At 50.9% G+C, this 21324-nt stretch overlaps 1 protein-coding gene across 4 annotated transcripts; it reads right to left on the reverse strand.

The window, feature by feature from the left end:
- Positions 1-2978: 2978 nt before the first annotated feature.
- LPAR5 (lysophosphatidic acid receptor 5) lies at positions 2979-21134 on the reverse strand. Of its 4 annotated transcripts, none has more exons than XM_065523646.2 (3): positions 16648-16711; positions 11968-12123; positions 2979-5525 (listed from the first exon to the last, which is right to left on the reverse strand). In XM_065523646.2, the coding sequence occupies exon 3, from the start codon at positions 5307-5309 to the stop codon at positions 4191-4193; it is 1119 nt and encodes a 372-aa protein (XP_065379718.1). In that variant the 5' UTR covers positions 5310-5525; positions 11968-12123; positions 16648-16711; the 3' UTR covers positions 2979-4190. The 4 variants fall into 4 exon arrangements, with proteins under 4 accessions (XP_065379718.1, XP_073862287.1, XP_073862288.1 ...); XM_074006186.1 differs by having other exon boundaries at positions 11812-12123; XM_074006187.1 differs by lacking the exons at positions 11968-12123; positions 16648-16711 and adding an exon at positions 20865-21134.
- Positions 21135-21324: the final 190 nt, after the last annotated feature.

Genomic DNA, 21324 nt, shown 5'->3' on the forward strand with positions numbered 1-21324 from the left:
GTGGTGGGCGCCTGTAGTCCCAGCTACTCGGGAGGCTGAGGCAGGAGAATGGCGTAAAAACCCGGGAGGCGGAGCTTGCAGTGAGCTGAGATCCGGCCACTGCACTCCAGCCTGGGCGACACAGCAAGACTCCGTCTCAAAAAAAAAAAAAAAAAAAAAAAAAAAAAGACCTCAGATTCTCCAGGGTGTTTCTTCTGTAAAAGGGATGAACATCGTCTCTAACTCAGACTATATTATTTAATATAATAAAGAAGATAATGCATCTTAAACACTAACTTGAAATCTTGGCATACAGAAGAGTATTTTTTAAACCTGCTAAAAGTCCGGGCGCAGTGGCTCACGCCTGTAATCCCAGCACTTTGGGAGACCAAGGTGGGTGGATCACCTGAGATCAGGAGTTCAAGACCAGCCTGGTCAACATGGTGAAACCCTGACTCTACTAAAAATACAAAAATTAGCCAGGCACGGTGGCGGGCACTTGTAATCCCAGCCACTTAGGAGGCTGAGGCACGAGAATAGCTGGAACCTGGGAGGCGGAGGTTGCAGTGAACCAAGACCATGCCACTGCACTCCAGTCTGGGCAACAAGAGTGAAACTCCATTTCAAAAACAACAACAACAACAACAACAACAAAAATTGCTAATGCTCATTCCCTTCCATCTAAGATTTTCCCCTTCTCTGTCTTTGGATTTTCCTAGACCTTGAATGGAGCAGCTCCAGGACAGGGGGTGAGGGTTCTGGACTTCATACTGCTCTCTTAGTCTTGGGAACCCTATGAAAATAGCCTAATCTATTCTTGCCTCTCTCTTCTCTTGATGGAAAGCCTTTGGATATCTGAATGGGGGAAAATAGTCCACCAGGGCTTTGACACCAGAGATTTCACATCAGAGACAACGTATTGCCATCTAGCTCTTCCACAGGCCATGGTCACACTTGTCCTCAGCTATTTTTTTTTTTTTTTTTTTTCAGACGGAGTTTTGCTCTTGTTGCCAAGGCTGGAGTGCAATGGCACAATCTCGGCTCACTGCAACCTCCGCCTCCCAGGTTCCAGGCTATTCTCCTGCTTCAGCCTCCCTAGTAGCTGGGATTACAGGCATGTGCCACCATGCCCGACTAATTTTGTATTTTTAGTAGAGACGGGGTTTCTCCATGTTGGTCAGGCTGGTCTTGAACTCCCGACCTCAGGTGATCCGCCCGCCTTGGCCTCCCAAAGTGCTGGGATTACAGGCATGAGCCACCGCACCTGGCCGCCCTCAGCTGTTGTAATGGCTCCCTGACAAGTCTGTCTTTTCCTTAGACTCTCCCCACCAATCATTTTCCTCCAGCTTATTCCACACAGTTTGTCAGTGTGAGCAAAACCTCACTCAGGAGCCTCCGTGGGCTTCCCATTGCCCACTAAACCAACTGCCAATACCTTACGCTGCATTCTTGTGTTTTCTGCCTGGCATTATAGTTTTTGTTTACTTGTTCTATGGTTCCCACTAGATTGTAAACTACTTCACAACAAGATCTGACTGTTCATTCATTCAACAAATATTTATTGAGCACTTTCTCTGTGCCAGGCACTGTTTTAGATGCTGGGGATCATCAGAGAATCGAAGAAAAATCCACGCCCCCACGGAACTTACATTCTACCTAGGATATAGGACGGGGTGGTGGAGATGATAAACTATAAAAATTAGAATAAATAAATTATATGGTATGTTGGAAAGTGATACATGCCGTGAGTTGTAATTACTTTGGAACTCACATACCTGCCTATAAAAGTACTCAAGTAATCTTTAAAAATTGTGTTTGATTCTGTTTGAATAGGGCAAAGTGCTAAGATTTTGGACTACGAGGTTTTGTGCTGCCGGTGCTCTCAGGACAGGAAGGGCACAGATCTTGAACCCTGAAGATGAAGAGAGATGGAGCAGGTGCTAATCAATAGGCCTCTTCCACAGTGGCTGGAGGTAAGTGCCGGGCTCCAGACTCCAGTCTCCATCCAGATGGAGAAAGGCCCAGATTTCATGGCTATCCCTGACGAATCTGGGTCAGTTCTCTCATTTGGCCACCAGGGGTCATTTTACCCCTGTAAATCACCGTCTGGAGCACTTGGCATAAAGGCACACACAAAAGGCTACCCTGGACTAAAACACACAGACACAAATGGAGAACCCTGACACACACACACACTCTCTCTCTCGCTCTCTCTCTCACACACACACAGTGCACGCACACACATATAAAGATACAGTATTGAGACATAGGGTCAGAAATGCTGTAGGATGCACACAGAGCAACAACTCCCTCAGTAATGTCAGGGTCTGAAGATGTCCACAAGTGCCAACTCTGCAGCCCCTCCGAGCCCCCAACTTGGGTAAAGAGGGAAGGAATAGCCGGGCGCGGTGGTTCATGCCTGTAATCCCAGCACTTTGGGAGGCGGGCAGATTCACCTGAGGTCGGGAGCTCGAGACCAGTCTGGCCAACATAGTGAAACCCCATCACTACTAAAAATACAAAAAATTAGCTGGGTTTGGTGGTGTGCACCTGTAATCCCAGTTACTTGGGAGGCTGAGGCAGGAGAATTGCATGAACCCAAGAGGCGAAGGTTGCAGTGAACCGAGATCACACCATTGCACTCCAGCCCAGGCCACAGTGTTAGACCCCATCTCAAAAAAAAAAAAAAAAAAAAAAAAAAAGGAAGGAATAGTAGATGGCCCATTTCCCTTGCTTCCAGCGTGCTGAGAATGGACAGCCTATTCCTGTCCTTCCATCTCACTCTTAACTTCCCCATAAACTCTTCTTTCCTGGCTATGGCACAGTTCTCTTAGTTCCCTTTTTCCTCCCCCAGAGAAGCCCCATTCCCTCCCCCTCAGCATATGACTAGTTCCACCCCGTCTCCATCCCTGCCCCAGGGCTGCTGCTCTGACATGCCCAGGGTAGTGTTCCATTGTATGTACTACTCCTAGGGCCGCAGGAAAACCCCAAGACATGAAGACTATCAGAATTGATTAATTTATTTAGCACTGCCCTCTCCCCACAATAATAGAAAGCACTGTACATAATGCCCTGGGAAGAAGTTAGACATGAACTCTAATACTTCAGGACAAGTGTGGTTCTCAAAGTGTGATCCAGGGACCAACCCTTTGAGGGAGTCCACGAGGTCAAACTATTTTCATAATACTGCTACACAAATATTTGTCCCTTTCACTCTCATTCTCTCACAAGTATACTGTAGAGTTTTCCAGAGGTTTCATGAAGTGTGTGTGGTGACATTATTGCTCTCGTGGCTAACAGAATGTGTGCATGTGTATTTATTTTTTAAATGTATTTGCTTTAATGTCTAGTATGGTAAGTATCAAAAGATAAGCAAAGCTGTTTGAGATCCTCAGTTTCCAAGAGTGGCATCTGAGACCAAAAAGTTTGAGAACCAATGCTTTAGTAGAAAGAATTTTCTCCTTACTCTGGACAAAGCAGAGAGAGAGAGAGAGAATATTAAGGATCTAAAACGGAGGAGGCCTGGAAAAGGGGGAGTGATGGAAGAAAGGATAACCTAAAAAGGGTTTGGACTTGGATTTTGGCGAGAAGGAAACTCTAAGCCAGTTTTGCCTTGCCCCAACTATCCTATGCTGGGTGCAGGTCTAAATTGTCACAAGTCACTGTGCGAGAAAGAACCTAGTTCTGTCTATATGGAACTCTTGTATTAGGTCTCAATGGTGAGCAGGGGAAGCCTAGGCCGAAATGAAAGTGGGTGGCATCCATGACAGAAGTCAGCAGATGAACAGGCATCTCAGTAGCATGGTCCACCAAACCTGGGGCTCTTCAGCTCTCAGGCCCCTGTGGCGGTTTAAATCCAGAATGCTCATTTTCTGTTCCATCTAACCAGCTTTTAGCAGTTTAATTCCCCGCCCACCCAAAGGCATTTCGTCCCCTTCTGCCCTCTGCACGGGTGGGCTCTCTGCATCACTTCCCACCACTGGAGACGGGGGTCCTCTGCGTGCTCACAGTTTAAAGAAGCCATTTCCAGCATCAATGCCTTCCTCGGGCCCCCGGCTTCCACACTTTGTACTCTTCTGCGTTGCTAAGCTGGAGTTGCCACCCAAAGACCCAAGTGCCCAGCCCACCTTCTTGTGTGCACACCCTGCAAGCCTCCCAGAACGAGAGGCGTTGGGAGTCGGGCACGGACGGCGCTGTGGCATGGTGTGCGTTCAGAGGGCGGAATCCTGGGGACTCTGTGTGAAGGAAGACAGAGGGTAGGAGTTGGAGGGTCGGAGCAGCCCCTGACTGGCGGCATCCGGCCTGGTGGCGTCTGTGGTGACGGTGGACCTTTCGGATTGCACCAACGCCGCCTGCGTCCCGTTGGTGGCCAAGGTCCTGACCCGGTGCGGAGTGCCCAGGCCGCGCAGGGTGTTGCGGAAGCCCTCGGCGCTGAAGTAGTACACCAGCGGGTCCAGCACGCAGTTGGCGCCGGCCAGCAGCACCATCACCATCAGTACCCCGCGCACGCGATCGCGGGCAGGCACGCTGGCCGCCACCAGCTTGCTTCGCTGCAGCCCGTAGACCGCCAGCGTGGCGTTGTAGGGCACGAAGCACAGCAGGAAGATGACGAGGTTGGCCAGCAGGAGGCGCACCGTCTTCAGCCGCCGCTGGCTCCGCGTGGCGTCGGGGCGCCCCAGCGTCCAGAAGACTCGGCCGGACGAGTAGACCACCGCCGCCAGGGGCAGCAGGAAGCCCAGAGCCTCGGCCAGCAGCACGAGGGGCAGCAGCCTGCCCTTCCACAGCTCGTCGCTGAAACTCTCGAAGCATAGGCGCACCTCGAGGTCCCGGTAGCGGCAGCGCGAGGGCCTGTGCACGCGGGCGGCGGGCACGGCAAACACCAGGATGAACGCCCACACGCCCAGGCAGAGCAGCCGCGCCACGCGGGGCCGTCGCAGGTGGCGCAGTCGCAGCGGGTGCACAATGGCAGCGTAGCGGTCCACGTTGATGAGCATCAGGAAGATGCAACTGCCGTACATGTTCATCTGGAAGATGGCGCCCGCCGTCTGGCACAGGAGGTCGGGGAAGGGCCAGTGGTGCAGTGCGTAGTAGGAGAGACGAAGGGGCAGCGAGAGGGAGAAGAGCAGGTCGCTGGCCGCTAGGTTACACATGTACACGCTCACCACCGAGTGCACGCGCAGCGCGCGCAGAAAGACCCAGAGGGCCAGCGCGTTGAGTGGGAGCCCGGCAGCCAGCACCAAGCTGTAGACCACCAAGTGCAGGCGGTGGGTAGGTCGGTAGTCAGGACACGGGAGAACAGAACTGTTGGTTGAGGAGCTGTTGGCCAACATTGTGCCAAAGTGGGAATGGGAGCTAGGCTGGGGATGCCATGGGGCACACCAGAGTCATGGCATGGCCTTCACCTCCGGGGCTGGGGCCTGGAGGCTGTACAGACATGGTCCCGAAACAAGCAGAGGGAGGGTATGGGAATGTGGGCTATGGCTGCAGGGACAGATGGCTGCCAAGGGTTGGGTGCGTTTGGTCACATTTTCGTCAGCAGCAGAGACCTGAAATAGGAAGGCAAGCCAGAAGTTACACAGAGACAGGGCTACACTGGCAGGCCTTCTGAATCTTTTCTCAGCCTCAAGTCTGCCATTGGGCCAGAATAGGTTCCTACAGCAGGACTATATAGTACAGTGTTGAACGACGCCCAGTCTTGAAGGCAGGGACTCGGATGCCTAGGTTTAACTCTTGGTTTTGCTAACTTACCTAGTTGTGTGACTTCAGAAAAATTAATCTGGGCTGGGTGCAGTGGCCTACACCTGTAATCCTGGCACTTTAGGAGGCCAAGGCAGATCAATCGCTTGAACCTAGGGGTTGGGGACCAGCCTGGGCAACATGGCAAAACCCCATCTCTACAAAAAAAATACAGGACCAGGTGCAGTGGCTCACACCTGTAATCCCAGCACTTTGGGAGGCCGAGGCGGGTGGATCACCTGAGGTCAGGAGTTTGAGACCAACCTGTCCAATATGGTGAAACCCCCATCTCTACTAAAAGTACCAAAATGATTCCTGGGTGTGGTGGTGCTCACCTGTAATCCCAGCTACTCGGGAGGCTGAGATAGGAGAATCGCTTGAAACTGGGAGGCAGAGGTTGCAGTGAGCTGAGACCGTGCCATTGTACTCCAGCCTGGACAACAGAAGTGAAGCTCTGTCTCAAAAAATAAAAATAGCCGCGCTTGGTGGCTCACATCTGTAATTCCAGCACTTTGGGAGGCAGAGGCAGGTGTACCACCTGAGGTCAGGAGTTCGAGACCAGCCTGGCCAACATGGTGAAACCCTCTCTCTACTTAAAAAATACGAAAAATTAGTCTGGTGTAGTGGCGGGCACCTGTAGTCCCAGCTACTCAGGAGACTGAGACAGAAGAATTGCTTGAACCCGAGGGGTGGAGGTTGCAGTGAGCCAAGATCGTGCCATTGCACTCCAGCCTGGGCAACAAGAGCGAAACTCCGTCTCAAAAATAAATAAATAAAATTAAAAATAAAATAAATAAAAAATAAAAATAAGGCTGGGCGCAGTGGCTCATACCTGTAATCCCAGCACTTTGGGAGGCTGAGGTGGGCGGATCACCTGAGGTCAAGAGTTCGAGACCATCCTGGCCAATATGGCAAAATCCTGTCTCTACTAAAAAACACAAAAATTAGCCGGGTGTGGTGGCAGGCGCCTGTAATCCCTGCTACTTGGGAGGCTGAGGCAGGGAGAATCACTTGAACCCAGAAGGCGGAGGTTGCAGTGAGCCGAGATCACACCATTGCACTCTAGCCTGGGTGACAAAGCAAGACTGTCTCAAAAAAAATAAAATAAAAAATATTAAAAAATTAAAAAATTAGCCGGGCATGGTGGCACATGTCCATAGTCCCAGCTACTTGTGAGCCTGAAGTGAGAGAATCACTTGACTCCAGGGAGGTGGAGGATGCAGTGCAGTGAGCGTCAAGTACACCATTGCACGCCGGCGTAGTAGCTCACGCCTGTAACCCAGTACTTTGGGAGACTGAGGCGGGCAGATCACCTGAGGTCAGGAGTTCAAGATTAGCCTGGCCAACACGGCAAAACGCTGTCTATATTAAAAATACAAAAATTAGCCAGATGAGGTGGCATGTGCCTGTAGTCCCAGCTACTCAGGAGACTGAGGCAGGAGAATCACTTGAACCCAGGAGGTGGAGGCTGCAGTGAGCTGACATTGTACCACTGCCCTCGAACCTGGGTGACAAAATGAGACTCTATCTCAAAAAAAAAAGAAGAGGCCGGGCGCGGTGGCTCACGCCTGTAATCCCAGCACTTTGGAAGGCCGAGGCAGGCGGATCACAAGGTCAGGAGATCGAGACCATGGTGAAACCCCGTCTCTACTAAAAATAGAAAAAAATTAGCCAGGCGCAGTGGCGGGCGCCTGTAGTCCCAGCTACTCGGGAGGCTGAGGCCGGAGAATGGCGTGAACCCGGGAGGCGGAGCTTGCAGTGAGCCGAGATTGCGCCACTACACTCCAGCCTGGGTGACAGAGCGAGACTCCGTCTAAAATAAAAATAAAAAAAAAAAGAAGAAAGGGGGCCGCACGGTAGCTTATGCCTGTGATCTCAGCACTTTGGGAGACTGATGTGGGTGGATTACTTGAGGCCAGGAGTTCAAGACCAACCTGGCCAATATGACAAAATCTTGCCTCTACTAAAAATACGAAGATTAGCCAGGTGTGGTGGCGTGCACTTGTAATCCCAGCTACTCGGGAGGCTAAGGCATGAGAATTGCTTGAATCTGGGAGGCAGAGGTTGCAGTGAGCCAAGATCACGCCACTGCACTCCAGCCTGGATGACAGAGCGAGACTCTGTCTCAAAAAATGAGAGACAGAGACAGCAAATTCATGAGGTTGTTTGGCGATTAAGATGATGTGTGTAAAATGCTTAGGTTGCTGTTACTATCTCAAGATCTCTTCCTTCCTTCTTTCCTTGCTTACTGAGCTCATAGAAGGTTCCAGGCATGTTCACAGCAGGGAACAAAACAAAAAGTCTGTGCCCCACCTCCTTTACATTCCATTGGAGGGAGACAGATAATAAGCACAAATCAATAGGTCGTTTTATGGAACACCTCCTAGGACCAGGTGCTAGGCTAGCTCCTCATTATCCAAAGAATAAAGGTCAAACTCCTGAGTATACGGGAGGCTGAGGCAGGAGAATCAGTTGAACCCAGGAGGCGGAGGTTGCAGTAAGCCAAGATCACGCCACTGTACTCCAGCGTGGGTGACAGAGTGAGACTCCATCTCAAACAAGCAAACAAGCAAACAAAACTCCCAAATACAGAACAAAATCCCAGCCTTACTCATCACATCCATCATTGCGCCTATGTGGGCTGGATTTGTGGTCAAAGCAAACTGGGTTCAGCTTAATGGTTTGACTTCTCGGTTTCTTCATCTGTAAAATGGGCATAATAACATAACAGTGCCCTCATAGGCTGATGGCATGCTCGTCTTCACCAGAGCCACATGTGAATAAATTTGACAGCACAGTCTCGCTAGGCAGGGGAAGGCCCTGTGGGTTGAGTTTTGCCAAGTGCTCCCCCAGCAGGTCTAATCCCAGATGAAGCTCTGTGGTAGTAGGGAGACGGTGGTTTGGTAGTGAGTGATCAAAGGGAACCCTAAGCCCAGAGAGCACAGAGGTGAGGTGAGGAAGGGTACTACTGGTGCTGACGAGGCTGCCAGAGGGGAGAATGCAGCAGCTGCAGTCCTCAGGCAAAAACTGACAGACAAAGGATGTGGTCAAGAGATGGAAGAGACAGAGGAAAGGACATAGTCTGAGGGATGCCACCTTCCTCAACGCCATAACGCCATGGAAGCCACCCCTCCACTTCAACCCCACGTACCATCTATTTTGTGTATGTGTGGTAAAATATACATAACTTAAAATTGGTAAAATTTTTTGTGTGCATGCTCCGTCACCCAGGCTGGAGTGCAATGGCACGATGTCAGCTCACTGCAATCTCTGCCTCCCAGGTTCAAGCAATTATCCTGCCTCTGCCTCCCGAGTAGCTGGGATTACAGGCATGTGCCACAATGCCCAGCTAAATTTTTTTGTATTTTTAGTAGAGATGGGGTTTCACCATGTTGACCAGGCTGGTCTCTTAACTCCTGACCTCAGGTAATCTGCCCACCTCTGCCTCCCAAAGTGGGAGGATTGTTTACAATCATTATAGGTGTGAGCCACTGTGCCAGGCCTATAATTTTTTTTTTTTTTTTTTTTGAGACAGGGTCTTACTATGTTCCCCAGGCTGGTTTTGAACTCTTGGACACTCAAATGATCCTGCCTCAGCCTCCCAAGTAGCTGGGAGTTACAGGCATGCACCACTGCACCCAGCTAACATTTATCATTTCTAAGTGTACAATGCAGTGTCATTAAGTACATTGACAGTGTTGTGGCCGGGCGGGGTGCTCATGCCTATAATCCCAGCACTTTGGGAGGCCAAGGCGGGTGGATCACCCAAGGTCAGGAGTTTAAGACCAACCTGGCCAACATGGTGAAACCCATCTCTAGTGAAAATACAAAAATTAGCTGGGTGTGGTGGCATGTGCCTGTAGTCCCAGCTACTTGGGAGGCTGAGGCAGGAAAATTGCTGGAACCTGGAAGGCAGAGGTTGCAGTGAGCCAAGATTGTGCCACTGCACTTCGGCCTGGGAGACAGAGCGAGAGTCCGTCTCAAAAACAACAACAACAACGAAAAAGACCAAGACAGTGTTGCTTAACCGTCACCACTGTCTGTTTCCAGAAATACTTTTTCATCAACCAAGCAACGACTCTGCAGTCATTAAACGGTACTACCCACCGCACCCCACTCAGCTCCTGGTTCTAGTCTACTTTCTGTCTCAATGAATTTGCCTATCTTGGATATCTCATATGAGTGGAATCATACAATATTTGTCCTTTTGTATCTGTTTTTTGGGTTTTTTTTTTTTTTGTTTTTTTTACTTAGCATAATGTTTCCAAGATCCATTCATGTTGTAGTATGTAAAGGAATTTCTTTTTTTTCCTTTTTTTTTTTTTTTTTTTTTTTGAGACCCAGTTTTGCTCTTGTTGCCTAGACTGGAGTGCAATGGTGCAATCTCGGCTCACTGCAGCCTCTGCCTCCGGGGTTCAAGCAGTTCTTCTGCCTAAGCCTCCGAAGTAGCTGGGATTACAGGCATGCGCCACCACACCTGGCTAATTTTGTATTTTTAGTAGCGACAGGATCTCTCCCTGTTGGTCAGGATGGTCTTGAACTCCTGACCTCAGGTGATCTGCCTGGCTCGGCCTCCCAAAGTTCTGGGATTACAGACGTGAGCCACCGTGCCTGGCCTGGACTTTCATTTTTATAGCTGGATAATGTATTTCGCTGTATAATATTTTGCTCATCCATTCATCTGTCAGTGAATACTTGGATTCTTTCCACCTTTTGGCTATTGTGAATAATGCCACTGTGAACATGGGTGTCTAGATGTCATCTTAGGGAGAGAAGTTGTCTGAGACCCTGAGCAATTATCCCAAGACACCAAGCTTATTCCTTTTAAAAGGAACTGTTTAGGCCGGGCGCGGTGGCTCAAGCCTGTAATCCCAGCACTTTGGGAGGCCGAGACGGGCGGACCACGAGGTCAGGAGATCGAGACCATCCTGGCTAACACGGTGAAACCCCGTCTCTACTAAAAATACAAAAAATTAACCGGGCGTGGTGGCAGGTGCCTGTAGACCCAGCTACTTGGGAGGCTGAGGCAGGAGAATGGCATGAACCCAGGAGGCAGAGCTCGCAATGAGCCGAGATTGAGCCACTGCACTCCAGCCTGGGTGACAGAGGGAGACTCCGTCTCAATTAAAAAAAAAAAAAAAAAAAAAGGAACTGTTTAAGTTGTTGCAAGAAAATAAGTCATAAACCTGACTATAACAAGTTTTTTTGGTTGTTGTTTTACTTTTTTTGGTGTTTTTTTTTTTTTTGAGATCTCACTCCATGGTCCAGGCTGGAAAGCAGAGGCTTGATCTTGGTCCGCTGCAGTCCTGACCTCCCAGATTCAAGGGATCCTCTTACCTCAGTCTCTGAGTAGTTGGACCTACAGGTGTGTGCCACCATCCCTGGCTAATTTTTAATTTTTTTATAGATGGCCGGGTGCAGTGGCTCATGCCTGTAATCCTTTGGGAGGCTGAGGTGGGTGGATCACTTGAGGTCAGGAGTTCGAAACCAGCCTGACCAACATGGTGAAACCCCATCTCTACTAAAAATACAAAAAATTAGCCAGGCATGGTAGCAGGTGCCTGTAATCCCAGCTCCTCAGGAGACTGAGTCAGGAGAATCGCTTGAACCCAGGAGGCAGAGGTTGCAGTGAGCTGAGATCGTGCCATTGCACTCCAGCCTGGGCTACAGAGCAAGACTCCATCTCAAAAAAAGAAAAACAAAACTTTTTTTCGTAGAAACGGGGTCTGACTGTGTGGCCCAGACTGGTCTTAAACTCATAGGCTCAAGCAATCCTTACGCCCTGGGGCTCTGAAAGTCCTAGGATTACAGGCATGAGCCACTGTACCGGGCCACAAGTTTTTCTTGTATTTGGTTTTGTTCTCCCTCCAACCACCCCCATCAACAGTTTGAGACTTGTAAGAGATATAGTAAAACAGTTAAAGGGAATAAAGAAATACTTCCTCTGCAAAATACCAATCTCAACAACAAAAATAATACCAAATGGGACTTAAACATGCTGAAAGGCAAGTAAAAGCAGGCTCATTTCTGATACACTCCCCTGGCCCATGCTCCTTTGCTCCATTCACACCAAACTAATACTAATTGTGGACATACCTTAAGTTTTCAGGACTCTGCCTTGGTATGTGGTGTTTTTTCAACTTGGAATGCCCTGCCTCCTGTTCTCCAACTGGCAAGCCTAGTATTTTCTCCAGACTCTGCAAAGCCGTCCCTGACCGCCCCGGGCAACACAGGCAGATGTGGTATCCTTACTTGTGCCTCCGCTGCAGTGCGGCGGTTTCTCAGTGCTCTCCCCACGCATGGTAGTCAGCTATTCCTGGTCTGCCCCTCCCATTAGACTGTGAGCTCTTAGAGGGAGGGGCTGTGGACCATGGCTTATTCATCTTTGTGTATTCCCAGCACCTACCTCTGTAAATGTTAAAAATGATAGCTATCATTTACTGATCATCACCATATTGCAGTGTGCATACATAACATCCAACATAGATACATTATTTCACTTCCTCGTTTGTCCAACTGAAATGTATAAAGTGGGTTATTCTAATAATATTTTTAATAACCCACTTCCAAAAGTGGTGACATAAACTCATGTTTCACACACGCACATAAATACGCCTCCTTGAATCACCTGAAACCAAGAGGTGGAGCTTGCGGTGAACCAAGATCACACCACTGCACTCCATTCTGGGCAACAGAGTGAGACTCCGTCTCAATGAAAATAAATAAATAAACAGGCCGGGCGCGGTGGCTCACGCCTGTAATCCCAGCACTTTGGGAGGCCGAGGCGGGCAGATCATGAGGTCAGGAGTTTGAGACCAGCCTGGCCAACATGGTGAAACCCCATCTCTACTAAAAATACAAATTAGCTGGGCATGGTGGTGCATGCCTGTAGTCCCAGCTACTTGGGAGGCTGAGGCAGGAGGATTGCTTGAACCCGAGGGGCGGAGGTTGCAGCGAGCAGAGATCGTGCCACTGCACTCCAGCTTGAGTGACAAAAGTGAAACTCCATCTCAAAAAAATAAATAAGCCTCCTTACAATTCCCCCTTAAGTGCATACATAAGCACTTAGTTTGCTGTTTTGAGCCCCTCAATCGTTCTATGTGTATTTGCTCTATTTCCCTAACTAGATGGTAAGCTCCTAGGGTGGGAGCGCACCTTGCTCATTTCACTCTCTGCATTTAGCAGGCCCTGAGTGACACTTACTGGCTGCTTAATAGGAAATTCAACCTCCCCACCCCATACACCCATCCCACCCCCAACTGCCCCCGCCCATGCTCTAATTCTGTGATAATAGTTCTTATATCAATTTTGTCCAAATGTATAACTCAGCAAAAGACCACTTCCGTTTTTTTTTTTTTTTTTTTTTGAGACGGAGTCTCACTCTGTCGCCCAGGCTGGAGTGCAGTGGCACGATCTCAGCTCACTGCAAGCTCCACCTCCCGGGTTTACGCCATTCTCCTGCCTCAGGCTCCTGTGTAGCTGGGACTACAGGCGCCCGCCACCGCGCCTGGCTAGTTTTTTTTTGTATTTTTTAGTAGAGACGGGGTTTCACCGTGTTAGCCAGGATGGTCTTGATCTCCTGACCTCGTGATCCGCCCGTCTCAGCCTCCCAAAGTGCTGGGATTACAGGCTTGAGCCACAGCGCCCAGCCAAAAGACCACTTCCCTTAAAAGACCTGTTTGGAAACAGCTTGCAATTAAGATTTCAGTAACAGTTTACACTATAATTACAGTATCACTTGATCATTCTTAACCATGACTTGGAGAACCAGTAGATACTTCCAATTAGAAAGCATATACTAGGCCGGGCGCGGTGGCTCACGCCTGTAATCCCAGCACTTTGGGAGGCCGAGGCGGGCGGATCACAAGGTCAGGAGATCGAGACCACGGTGAAACCCCGTCTCTACTAAAAATACAAAAAAATTAGCCGGGCGCGGTTGTGGGCGCCTGTAGTCCCAGCTACTCGGGAAGCTGAGGCAGGAGAATGGCGTGAACCCGGGAGGCGGAGCTTGCAGTGAGCCGAGATCGCGCCACTGCACTCCAGCCTGGGCGACAGAGCGAGACTCCGTCTCAAAAAAAAAAAAAAAAAAAAAAAAAAAAAAAAGAAAGCATATACCGTGCCTGGCTGATCTCAAATCTTTCTGTTGAAAAAGTTACAACGTGCCAGGCGCAGTGGCTCACGCCTGTAATCCCAGCACTTTGGGAGGTCGAGGCAGGCGGATCACCTGAGGTTAGGAATTCGAGACTAGCCTGGCCAACGTGGTGAAACCTCATCTCTACTAAAAATACAAAAATTAGCCAGGCGTGGTGGCACACGCCTGTAATCCCAGCTACTCGAGTGGCTGAGGCGGGAGAATTGCTTGAGCTCGGGAGACGGAGGTTGCAGTGAGCCAAGATTGTGCCACTGCACTCCAGCCTGGCCGACAGAGCGAGACTCTGTCTCAAAAAAAAAAAAAAAAAGAAAGAAAGAGGCCGGGCGCGGTGGCTCAAGCCTGTAATCCCAGCACTTTGGGAGGCCAAGACGGGCGGATCATGAGGTCAGGAGATCGAGACCATCCTGGCTAACACGGTGAAACCCCGTCTCTACTAAAAAATACAAAAAAAACTAGCTGGGCGAGGTGGCAGGCGCCTGTAGTCCCAGTTACTCGGGAGGCTGAGGCAGGAGAATAGCCTAAACCCAGGAGGCGGAGCTTGTAGTGAGCCGAGATCCGGGCACTGCACTCCAGCCTGGGCGACGGAGCGAGACTCCGTCTCAAAAAAAAAAAAAAAAGAAAAAGAAAGGGCCGAGCACGGTGGCTTACACCTGTAATCCCAGCACTTTGGGAGGCCGAGGCAGGCGGATCACGAGGTTGGGAGATCGGACCATCCTGGCTAACACGGTGAAACTCCATCTCTACTACAAAAAAAGTAGCCAGGTTTGGTGGCACATGCCTGTAATCCCACCTACTCGGGAAGCTGAGGCAGGAGAATCGCTTGAACCCAGGAGGCAGAGGTTGCAGTGAGCCAAGATTGCGCCACTGCACTCCAGTCTGGGCGGCAGAGTGAGATTCCGTTTCAAAAAAAAAAAGAAAAAAAAATTACAATGTTAAATAGACCAAGATATTTAGTTGAGCAGCTACTTAAAGGTAAAGTTAGGCCAAGTGGTGGCTCATGCCTGTAATTCCAGCACTTTGGGAGGCCGAGGTGGGCAGATCACCTGAGGTAAGGCATTCAAGACCAGCCTGGCCAACGTGGCAAAACCCCATTTCTACTAAAAATACAAAAATCAGCTGGGCGTGGTGGCGGCACCTGTAATCCCAGCTACTTGGGAGGCTGAGGCAGGAGAATCGCTTGAGCCCAGGAGTTGGAGGTTGTAGTGAGCTGAGATCACGCCACTGCACTTCAGCCTGGGCGACAAGAGTGAAACTCAGTCTCAAAAACATAAATCAATAAATGTAAAGGTAAAGTTAGGAATGTTTTAGAAACGAAATGGTGACGCTCTCTCGTTACTCTATTCCAAAGGGGAGATGTTCTTGGGTTTCTTTTTTTTGGATACAGAGTCTCACTTTGTTTGGAGGCTGGAGTGCAGTAGCACCATCTTGGCTCACTGCAACCTCCACCTCTTAGGTTCCAGCAGTTCTTGTGCCTCAGCCACCTGAGTAGCTGGGATCATGGCTCACACCACCACACCTGCCTCATCTTTTGTGTTTTCGGTAGAAACAGAGTTTCACCATGTCGGCCAGGCTAAGCTGGTCTCCTGACCTCAAGTGATCCGCAGACCTCGGCCTCCCAAAGTGCTGGGTGCTGGGATTACAAGCATGAGCCACTGCACCCAGCCCATCTTTTTTTTTTTTTTTTTTGAGATGGAATCTCCCTCCGTCGCCTAGGCTGGAGTGCAGTGGTGCAATCTCAGCTCACTGCAGCCTTCGCCTCCCCGGTTCAAGCAATTCTCTTGTCTCAGCCTCCTGAGTAGCTGGGACTAAGGCGCGTGCCGCCATGCCTGGCTAATTTTTGTATTTTTAGTAGATAACGGGGTTTCTCCTGACCTCAGATGATCCCCTCGCCTCGGCCTCTCAAAGTGCTGAGATTATAGGCATGAGCCACCGCACCTGGCCCCAGCCCATCTTGGGTTTCTTTATAAAGGAGCCTGGTTGTCAAAAGCCACCTCTTTCTGACAGTCACACAGAATGGCCCAAGCTGAGCACTGAGAGCTGCCAGGCCCCTGGCCTGGTCCCCATCCCACACTCCTGCTTCCCGAGCCCTGCGGCTCCCTTCAGGAGCTGAATAGGCACAGTGCCAGGCCAGATGGCGAAGATGGAAAAGACTGCCAAAAAGGAGGCTAACAGGAAGTGGAAGGAGGGAATCTAGGTGTGGGGGAGGGGCAGCACAGACCCTCTCCCCTAATCCTGCCTTGAAGAAGAGGTCAGGCTGTGGGAGAGATGCAGGAATCAAAGAAATGGCAACTGCCCCAGAAAAGAAGGAACACCAGGAAGGAGGGACATGGAGGCCCCCGTAGGAGGATAAATCTCTCGTTACTGATGTCAGGTAAGTATACCACTCATTACACATGTGTGTGCACAGACACAGACATACACAGACGTTAAGAGATGTGCACACAAGATCCCTAGTAACATAGAAATCACTGTCCATACACATCCTGTAATACACATGTATGTGCACAGACAACTGGGCTGGGGAGGAAGAGAAAGAAGGCCCTGCCTTAGGGACAGTATCCTTACACAGACATAGAACCAAGCAGTTCACAAGCACGGCGATCTCAACCCCAAGGCACTGAGGAGCAAAGAGACCGCGATACAGAGGCCCCGAGACTGCTCCTTCTGTATCACCCAACCCAACACCGCTCACACACTGGAGGGTGTGCAGCCACCTTCCTTCTCCCTGTGTCTCCGTCCTTCAGCTTCCCACATACATACCCGGGGCCCAGGTTCCTTACCTCCTCAGGGCTTCTGGGATCTGTCCCATTGCCCTCTGAGCTGGGCTGGGCACTGCTCTTTGCTGAGATAAGCCAGAGGGGCAGGGCTGTTTTCTGCCAGAGGCAGGAAGTGAGAACAGGAGTGTAAAAGTGAGCAGGAGGTGCAGTCATGATCATTCCCTCACTCTCCTCCACACACCCTGTCCCGGTATCCAGCCTCTCTGGCGAACGATGTTGAGGGGGGCTGAAGAGAACAGACCAGGGGTTGGGAACAATGAGAAGGGCAGGGGGAGGGGAATGCCTCCTCTCTGCCCAGTTCCTCCCCCATGCTCTTCCTGTGTTGCCCACCTCCCCACAAGCACCACATGCCTTGCTCTGTCTTTGCCTCCTCTTTCTTTCTTTCTGGATTTTTTTTTTTTTTTTTTTTTTTTGAGACGGAGTCTCGCACTGTCACCTGAGCTGGAGAGCAGTGGCGTGATCTCAGCTCACTGCAACCTCTGCCTCCTGGATTCACGCTATTCTCCTGCCTCAGCCCCCGCGAGTAGCTGGGATTACAGGCGTGCACCACCACACCCAGCTAATTTTTTGTATTTTTAGTAGAGACGGGGTTTCACTATGTTGGTCAGACTGGTCTCAAACTCCTGACCTTGTGATCTGCCTGCCTCGGCCACCCAAAGTGCTGGGATTACAGGCGTGGGCCACCGCACCTGGCCTGCCTCCTCTTTCAAATAATTCACATCCTGGGTCCCCCGACTCCAGTTCCTAGGGTCAGAGGTCTGAAAAGAAGGTTCTTACATCTCCCCATCCCCCTTGCCCCTGAGGATCAGCTCTGGAATAGGCCCCCGCTCATTTTAGAGTCTCGTGGCCCATCAGTGTCTCAGCCCCAACACAGGAAGTCCCTCTTTAGTACGTGCTCTAACCCATTCGCTGAATTGGCGAAGCCTACTTCCTCTGCTTCTGATTTCAGGCAGCGCTGGGAGGATGCACCTTTCCCCACAGACAGGCTTCATCGTGAAGACTTAGTATCTCTGTATCCAGGCCCTCCAGACAGACCCCAGCTGTGGTGCTGAGCCTCCAGCAGAAGCTTGGCTCGGTCTAAAGCCTTTGTGAAAAGCTCTGTCCCAGAGCTGTTTTGGGGGCACAAATGAATCCTTTTCTTCTGCTTATCCTGGGCCTGAGGGGCAGGGATGAGATGGAACACTAAATGGAACACGAGGATAAATCCTCATCCTGGAGGTTTAGAGACAATACAAAGTCCCCAGGGTGAGTGGGGAGGCCTCCTTCTGCCCCAGGGGCCACATTCTTCCTCAGAGAGGAGTCTCTGGCACGGTCCCGCGTGTCAGGTCGTGTCTTCCCTCCTCCCTGGCCCAAGCCTGCCTGCTTCTCCAGCCAAAATTCCTGCTCCTGCCTCTCCCCACCCTTCTCTACTGAAGCCTGCCTCTTCCTGCATTTCCAGCATCATCCTCGGCCCTGGCTTCTCCCTCCCTGAGTACTCTGACCTCATCCCTCCTGACATTTGTCTGGGAAAAGGCAGAAAGTAAAGGTGGTCTACAGCTCAATGATTAGTTTCCCTGATGTGCGGATATCACCTTGCCATTGTGCCTCTCTCTTTACCCTACTTTCGAGAGCTGGAAAAGCAAGAAAGTCAGTCCCAAGAGAAGCCAGGGAGGCAGGCCCAGCCCCCTGACATGTGCCCTGAGGTGGTCTGTGTGCATCTGACCCTTGCTTGTAGCCTGGCAAGTCCTGCTTCCTCAGGGAAATCCACTAGAGCCTGTGGGCCTTGCTGACCTCGCTTGACCTTAGTGTGCACTGGCTTCAGCCCTCACCCCTCTTGCCGGCTCCTTCTCCTGGGTTGGTTTTTTTGTTTTGTTTTGTTTTTTCTGAGATGGAGTCTCACTTGCTGTGTCACCCAGGCTGGAGTACAGTGGTGCAATCTCAGCTCACTGCGACCTCCGCCTCCCAGGTTCAAGCAATTCTCCTGCCTCAGTCTCCCGAGTAGCTGAGACTACAGGCACCTGCCACCACGCCTGGCTAATTTTTGTGTTTTTAGTAGAGACGGGTTTTCACTATGTTGGCCAGGCTGGTCTTGAATGCCTGACCTCAGGTGATCCGCCCTCCTCAGCCTGCCAAAGTGCTGGGATTACAGGCATGAACCACTGTGCCCGGCCATTCTCCTGGGCTTTTTTAAATGCCCCTGGGCATAAAAGATTTCTGTCAGTAGGTATGTCCTGGGGTATGCACTGGGGGCAGCAGAGTGGGGAGAGCAGATGGCATCAGACAGATGGAGCTGGGCTCCAGTGCCTCTGAGTAGCCGGGAGGTGAGGCCTACATATACTGCATGCGAGTAAGTTTCTGTCTCACCTCAATCCCTGCCTCCATGTCCCACTAGGTCTGCAACTTTAGCTTACCCTAAAAGGAGGATTTCTGCTGGCCTGGGCAACATAGTGGGACCCCATCTCTAAAAGAAAATTTTTTACTACAGGTGCATGCCACCATGCCCAACTAATTTTTGTATTTTCAGTAGAGATGGGGTATTGCACCATGTTGGCCAGGATGGACTCAATCTCTTGACCTCGTGATCCACCCGCCTCAGCCTCCCAAAGTGCTGGAATTACAGGCGTGAGCCACCGTGCCCGGCTCTACAAAAATATGTCAAAAAATTAGCAGAGGCCGGGTGTGTGGCTCGTGCCTGTAGTCCCAGCACTTTGGGAGGCAGAGGCGAATGGATTGCTTTAGCGCAGGAGTTCAAGACCAGCCTGGGCAACATGGCGAAACCCTGTCTCTACAAAAAAAAAAAAAAAAAAAAAAAAAATTACAAAAATTAGCTGGTCATGGTGGCTCAAGCCTGTATTTCCAGCTACTCTGGAGGCTGAGGCAGGATAATAGCTTGAACCCAGGAGGTGGAGTTTGCAGTGAGTCTAGATCGCGCCACTGCACTCCAGCCTGGATGACAGAGCAAGACCCCATCTCAAAAAAAAAAAAAAACAACAAATTAGACGGGCATGGTGGTGCCTGCTTGTAGTCCCACGTACTCGGGAGGCTGAAGTGGGAGGATTGGTTGAACCCAGGAGTTTGAGGCTGCAGTGAGCCATGTTCAAGACCCTGCACTCCAGCCTGGGCAACAGAATGAGATCCTGTCTTAAAAAAAAAAATGGCTGGGGGCGGTGGCTCATGCCTGTAATCCCAGCACTTTGGGAGGCCGAGGCAGGTGGATCATGAGGTCAGGAGTTCAAGACCAGCCTGGCCAAGATGGTAAAACCCTGTCTCTACTAAAAATGCAAAAATTAGCCAGGCATGGTGGTGCATGCCTGTAATCCCAGCTACTCGGGAGGCTGAGGCAGAGAATTGCTTGAACCCAGGAGGTGGAAGTTGTAGTGAGCTGAGATCGCACCACTACACTCCAGCCTGGGTGACAAAGGGAGACTGTGTCTCAAAATAAAAAAAAGAAAGAGAAAAAGAACAAAAGGAGTAGTTCTGGAGATACAATCTGGTGGAGGTCCCCTTCTTGTCATGGGAGCCCCACAACCACGGGTAACAGGTAGGCCCTATCCTCATGGTGTGATGCAAAGGTATCATAAAGCCCTGCTGGCCTCCAGATACGTCCCCCACCTCCAAAATTCCATCCCCTCAAGCCGCAGTCTATCAGAGCCATAGGGACATCGAAGACCATCAGTCTAATCCCTTATATAGATGCAGCTTTTGGGTTAAGGCAGCACTTCCTGGAGGCGCCGTGCCGTGCACCTTGGCTAGCTGGGAAGGAGAACACCGCGAACACGTCTGTGCCAGTCAACCCATTAACAAGTTTGATTAGATCAGCCCATTGGCATCTGCCTGGCCCTGGAGGATGAGTGGTGTAGGGGTTGAGGTTTAACTGGAAGTGGAAAAAGGGTGTAAACAGTCCCCAGAGGGTCCTCCCTGGGAAGCCCAGGGCTCAGTACCACAGTGGGGGCCTAGAGGGGGAGGGGGAGGACACAGCCTCTGCGAGATGGCCCAGAGTGGGGTCTTCAAGCGTCAAACAGGGGCACCCCTGGGGTGTAGCAGGCATGTTAGCTGTTTGTCCAGCTCCATGTGAAAAGATCTATTTGAGGCAAGTCCTTTCGGCTTTTTACTCTGTTCAGAAGGGTTTTCCAGGGCCCATGCCCACCCTCGTCTCTGTCCCCCACCCAAGTCCCCCATTTCTCCAGGGGGCTGCTTCCCCTTGTGCTCCCTGTGCAGTTCAATTCGTGACACCCCCATACCTGTGCTCCGTGTTGCTCTGCGCTGCCCCAAGCTGGATTCCGCTGTCTGCTCCGGGCTGGGCTGGGCTGGTAGGACCTGCTCTCCGGGTGGAAGGGGCACACCCACCTCAGCAGATCTCAGCACATCCCTCCCAGCTCAGTGCACTCACCCAACCCCACATGGGCCAAGGACAGAGTGAAGAGGAATTGCCCTCAGAGGCCTTCCCAGACTGGCCAGAGAAAAACCCCAGCAGCTACGGATACTTAATCCAGCCCCGACTCTGGCTGACTGGGAACTGCCCCCACCCATCGTTCAGATATTCCTGCTGTGTCTGGGAGCTCTTCCTGGCACACCCACCGTCTGATGCCAGATGACTAACCCACCAGCCTCTCGCTGTCCTCACCGGTTCCCCCTGGGTGTCTCTCTTCCTCTCCTGGGTCTGCCAGGTGGTTTAGCCCATGCCACTAGTGGCTTGTGCCC

Source organism: Macaca fascicularis, chromosome 11 (assembly GCF_037993035.2).
Source record: "Macaca fascicularis isolate 582-1 chromosome 11, T2T-MFA8v1.1".
Taxonomy (NCBI): Eukaryota; Metazoa; Chordata; class Mammalia; order Primates; family Cercopithecidae; genus Macaca; species Macaca fascicularis.